At 40.0% G+C, this 6000-nt stretch overlaps 1 protein-coding gene across 1 annotated transcript in view; it reads left to right on the top strand.

Moving 5' to 3' along the window:
* The first annotated feature begins 815 nt into the window (after positions 1-815).
* The window catches only part of LOC140723858 (uncharacterized), an 87546-nt gene continuing 82361 nt past the window's right edge, over positions 816-6000 (top strand). Inside the window, exon 1 of the mRNA XM_073038413.1 lies at positions 816-1228. Within this exon, the coding sequence (XP_072894514.1) occupies positions 816-1228 (413 nt within the window). The remainder of the gene's footprint in view (positions 1229-6000) is intronic.

Raw genomic sequence — 6000 nt, 5'->3', positions numbered from 1 at the left:
ACCTTTGCACAGTACTGCAGTAATTTCATGTATTGCACTATAATGCCACCGCAAACAAATTACCTGTCTAGAGAGAGGTAATAAGAGAGTGAAGATAAACCTGATTATGATTTGGGTCTCTGTTGTGCACTGAGAGAGGGGTAAGGGGCAGCGAGATGGGAATCATGTTTGAGAAAACGAGAAGCAAGAGGGGAGGGAGCGGGTAGCTAGGGAGACATTCTGTAATGATCAGTAAAACAATTGACAAGTATCAAATAACCTTGCCTGGTATCTCAGGGCTCAGGGTGTCTGCACGCGCGGCAACAGCGAACGTTACCCAATGTGTATCCTCTCATTATTTTATGCTCCTCACAGTGAACCTGCTGACGATTTTAATCTTGTCCAGAGGAAAGTGCGGTCTCTCCACAGTTGTCACTCGCTACCTGGTTGCCATGGCAGCGGCGGATCTTCTGGTCGTTGTCCTGGACCTGATATTGAGCAAGATTCCGAATACTTACGCGCCGTTCTCAGTTTTCTTCTGGTCTCTGGCTACACCGGTGTGTAACATCCATGCCATCCTGCTTTACATCGCCACAGATTGTTCAGTCTGGTTCACCGTCACCTTCACATTTGATAGATTTGTGGCCATTTGTTGCCAAAAGCGGAAAACAAAATATTGCACCGGGAAAACCGCAACTCTGATTCTGGGGTCAGTGACTGTGATAAGCTGTTTAAAGAACCTTTACTGGTACTTTCGGTTCTCAGGATATTATTCGCCGATGATTGCTCCATTTATTTGCTTGGGAAACCAGTATTCTATCTCCTTATCTATCTCGATGACTTTTGACTTACTGAATTTTATCCTCACCCCTGTTATCCCATTCCTGCTGGTTTTCCTGACGAATGGATTAACCGTCAGGCACGTTTTAGTCACCAGCAGAGGGCGCAGGAGACTTCGGTGTGCTGACAAGTGTCAGAATGCTAGAGACCCGGAGATGGAGAGCCGCAGGAAATCGCTCGTTTTACTTCTGATCATCTCTGGCAATTTCGTTCTGCTGTGGGCAACATACACTGTGTATTCTACGTGGTTGCTGCTGTTGGGTTACTATACATCGACTTTTCCACCCGAATATCTGCGAGATCTGGGCTCGATGCTGCAGCTTCTGAGCTGCTGCACAAACACGGCCCTTTACGCCGTCACCCAGACCAAATTCAGGGAGCAACTGAGGATCATAATAAAATGTCCAGTGTTTGTTATTGCTGCGAGATTAAGGCGTTATTCATGCGTCCTTTGGAGTAACGTGTGCACATTTGTCATTTACCTACAGGATAGATGAAAATTAGATCGATGGAGACAGACAAAAATTCCAGGGCTGTTGCCAGGAAAAAATCGAATCATAATTGAAAAGCAAATTATTAATAGGTTAGAAATGTATTGATTAGTACTTAGATGATTGTGGGGACATTCGATAGAGGTTTACACAATTAAATAGATAAAGTAAACGCAGCCAGGCTTTATTCTGCTGGTCTGCGGGGGACGACAACTGAAGGTCATGGGTTAAGGGTGAAAGGTGAAGTAGGTGGGTGAGTGAGCAACGAGCTGCCAGCGCAACTGATGTATGCGATTTTGATTTCAACGTTTAAGAGAAGTTTGAATGGATTAGTCCGGTCTGGCCCGACTAATTCTTCCAGCATGGCAGGCAACTTCTGTAACATAGTAGCCCAGCGCATTCCTTCTTCGCCTCGATACTCACCCTTTTCACTGTGATTCGTCACTCTGTTTCGCGAATGTTCCTTGCAATCAAGTTCAGGAAAACATTGTTACAGATACAAAAATGTGGCAAATACAATTCCAGAGTCGTTGGAAGCGATTACGCTGATGTACGATTATTGAAATATTCCTGAGTACGTTGACCTGGACTCTTCCCTTCCCAGTCTATTCCGCTGTGATTTTCTTCTCATTTCATTCTACTTTTTGTGTCGTGTACCTGCAGTTGTTTCACTCTATTCAGCATTGTTATCGTTTTACCTTGTTCTACCTCATTGCTCTATATAATGATTTGATTTTTACGATCAGTACATACTATATTCACAGCACCTTGGCGTAGGTGACAATACTAAAACGATTTCAATTCTATCCATCCGCGGTGTAACACAGAACAGATCTGAGGAAGACTTCCCACCATGGGGGAGTCACAGTCCATGGGCAGATCAGGCCGCCCATACTGAGTTGCCTTGCCCGAACCACAGACAGAAGAGAAAGTTATATCACGGGTTCACTAATTCATAGAATACGAAAAGGTGTCACATCATTTCCAGGTCAGCAATTCTCACTGATTAGAACTTCAAGATGATATTTCCATGTCCCTACGATCTAAATGTCCATCCAGATACTTCCGATGTGCTGTCATAGACTCCGCATTCTTCTGGAGCTCACGTAATATGCTTCAGATCTGTAACAAAAAAAGCTCCCGGTGAGAAAAAAAAATCTGAAATTCTCTGTGGTCGATAACCTTCATAACCTTTGGTGACTGACTTGAAACGCCTACCTTGTCTGGAATAGATTAACATTCGCTACCGTCTGCCGATAATTGCGATACCCTAAGCCTCATTGCGTTTCGCTACACTCGACTCAGACCTATCCAGACTGTGTTCCCTCTGGGTTTATTAGTTTCTTGCCGCTTTGGAATTATTTATTCACACACCTACCGAAAAACAGTGAAAATGTATCTTAGGTTTCGTTCTATTAAAGTCCAATGATTACACAATGTATTAAGTAAAACAGTGTAAAGAAATACAAATCTTCGTTCTGGTTACTGTGTCTCATTTAATAAATGGAAGTGCATATTGTAGTTTAGATGGGAATGCTGGATGGTACAACATCGTTCATTGGCTCCGGGAATCTGTTGTATCCAAGAAACCGTTCTGTGTTTACTCCAGTCCGAGCAAATAAATCCAGAGCAAAGACAACGCACATTTTTCAGTGTAGTTACTTGCAGCAATGTATGGACATAAAGGTCTAAAAGGGCTTTTCCTTTCAAGCACAGCGCAGACCACCTATCACTGTCAAGTGTTGCAAACCTACCAGCATTAAAGCCATTGAGTCAACGGACCAACTGGATAAATGGCCCGAAATGCGGGAGATGAAATTTCATTCATTTAAATGGGAGCTGTTGTACTCTGGGAGGACTTATGCATTCAATGTTAGGGCACCTTGGTGTGCGGTGGAATGGAGGGATGCGGGAATAGAGATCCATAATTTATCTATAGTGGCACCACAGGTAGACAGGGTCTTAAAGATAACTTTTGGCACATTGGTTTCCATAAGTCATCGTGTTGAGTGTAGGAGCTGCGATGTTACATTGACGTTGAGTAAGACGCTTGTGAGGACTAATTGGGAGTATAGTGTACAGATCTGGTCACCTATCAAACAGAAATACATATATAAGATTGAAAGAGTGCTTAGCAATATTACAGGGATGTTGCCGGATCTTGAGGACCTGAGTTATAAGGAAAGAATAAGCAGGGCCATCGGGAGACGCTCATGGAGTGAGTACTGTTTTAGATTCGCTCCATAACCTTTACTTTTTTTAACCTTTGATCACCCTTATCCAACTTATTTTTACCTACACCAAAAGACTCTTGCTATTTTCTTGGGCTTATCGTTAAGATTTTATTGCGAATTTTTGAAGATATGCAAACAGAAATGGCTCTTAGATCCAAAGGACGAGAACCGGGGCGTAACCCGAACGGTAATGGAAAGAAGCAAGCTCATCCGCAACGCACTGAGTTAACTTATGAACTGTTTATGGAGGTTTTGGATAAACAATTCGATGAACTACAACAAGTTTTTAAGCAAGATATAAAGGCTTTTCAAGATTATATGGTTAAGACGGATTCAGTAATTAACCAGCAGCAAGTTCTTATCGCGTATCTGCAAGAAGAAGCTCGGAAACGAGATTTGACAATTGAAAAATTGCAACAGGATTTAATTTCGACCATTAAATTGGTGAAAACACTTAAAGCCAAGAGTGTCGACTTTGAGAATCGGTCCAGAAGACAGAACCTACGTATACTTGGTCTCCCAGACGGTATAGAAAAAGACGATCCTTCGAAATATTTTGCTCAACTTTTAAAAGATGCGTTCCCGTTGGTTTTCCCAGAGAACCCTCCGTTACTTGACCGAGCACATAGAATTTGGCGTCGTTCATCGAGTGCTCCAGCTAAACCCTCGGTGGTAATTGTCCTGTTTCACTATGTACACGACAAAGAACAACTTATTCGTGTGGCTCGGCGGGCTGGAATGATTAAATTTCAAAGTTACTACTTCCGTTTGGTTGAAGATTTTAGTCCTGAGGTTATGAAGAAAAGGCTTCTTTTTAAACCTCTGATGTCTGAATGTTATGAGAAAAATCTAAAACCTGCGCTCTTATACCCTGCGAAGCTTAGAATCTCTCCGTCAAATGCTCCACGCCAGGTTTTCCTTTCTACATCTGAAGCGAGAAAGTATCTGGAGGAGAACTTCCCTACTGCCATAGACACTACTCTCTAATAAATGAGTGATTCTGATCGTGTAAGATGGTTTTCGACTCCTCAAACCAGAGTTAGTCTCTGGTTATTGGTGTAGGTTTATCCTATACTTCATATTTAAGTTAAAGTGTGTTTTCGTTATATTAATCGCTCTGCTTTATACACTTTAACCATTATACTATATTTTTGACTATTATTTTCGTGCCCTTGAAGGTATATTTTTAACCTTTCGAAGGGAAATTTTTTTTATTAAGATGGTTTTTTGGAAAAATATTCTTGGTTTTGCTTAAGATGGCATTATTTTTTCTTTTCTCGTCTTCTTCCTATAATGCATCGCTTATCATAGTTTAAATATTTCTTGAATTGTTTGGGTTATAACCCGATTTATAAGCTTTTAGTGATTATATTCTTTTTTTTTACAACTAAGTATATTAAGAAGCGTGGTTTTTAGTATAGTGTTTATAACTTTTAAAGTTGGGGTGGTTTTTTATATATATCCTTTATATACGGAGTGGTCTTCCGCTGATATGGGGGTAGAATTAATCTCATTTTTTTCCTTTTTCTAGCCATATTTTGGCTTTTTTTTCTTTTCCTTGTGGGGGTGGGGGATAGTCTGTTTTCAAATTTTATTTTTCTTTTACCAGTTTGTTTTAGTTTTTTTCATTTAGGCTGGTTTTGAACTACAAATATGTCTACGATATCATCACTTCCGGGTCTGCTCTTTATTTTTGTTCCTCTTCCAGGTGCATGAGTTTATAATTTGGTTAACCCTTTCTATACCAAAGGGTTGACTTTAGAAGCATGGATCAAACCATTAATTTTGTGTCTTAGTATACTAATGGTTTAAACCATCCGATTAAACGAAAGAAGATTTTCAAAGTATTCCAAAGACTTAATGCTCATATCATTTTTGTACAAGAAACTCATGAGAGGAAGGAGGACAAATATCGCTTTTTTAGGTCTTGGCGGGGTCAACAGTATCATTCGAATTCGAATGCCAAAGTTAAGGGAGTTTCAATTTTTATTGACTCCTCTATTGCATTTGTTCAACATGATATCCTTTAGGATCCGAATGGTAGATTTTTGTTAATTACGGGTTTACTTTGTAATAAAAAGGTTGCTATGGTTGATATTTATGCTCCAAATGTGGATTGCCCTGATTTTTTTAAGTCCTTATTTACTTCTTTACCTAATCTAAATGAATATAAGTTAATAATGGGTGGTGGCTTTAATTGTTGTTTAAATCCTTTGATGGACAAATCTATATCTATTCAGACTTTACCCAATAAGTCGGCCACTTGTATTAACTCCTTTTTGACAGATAATGGAGTTTTTGATATTTGGAGATTTCGGCATCCTAACGACAAAGGGTTTTCTTTTTTCTCACATGTTTATCATTCCTATTCGAGAATTGATTATTTTTTTATTGACTCTTGTTTTATTCCATCGGTAATTGGTTGTAATTATGATATTATAGCCATCTCTGACCAT

This window comes from Hemitrygon akajei, unplaced genomic scaffold (assembly GCF_048418815.1).
Source record: "Hemitrygon akajei unplaced genomic scaffold, sHemAka1.3 Scf000141, whole genome shotgun sequence".
NCBI classification, from domain to species: domain Eukaryota; kingdom Metazoa; phylum Chordata; class Chondrichthyes; order Myliobatiformes; family Dasyatidae; genus Hemitrygon; species Hemitrygon akajei.
This window is presented reverse-complemented; position numbering and strand designations above follow the sequence as displayed.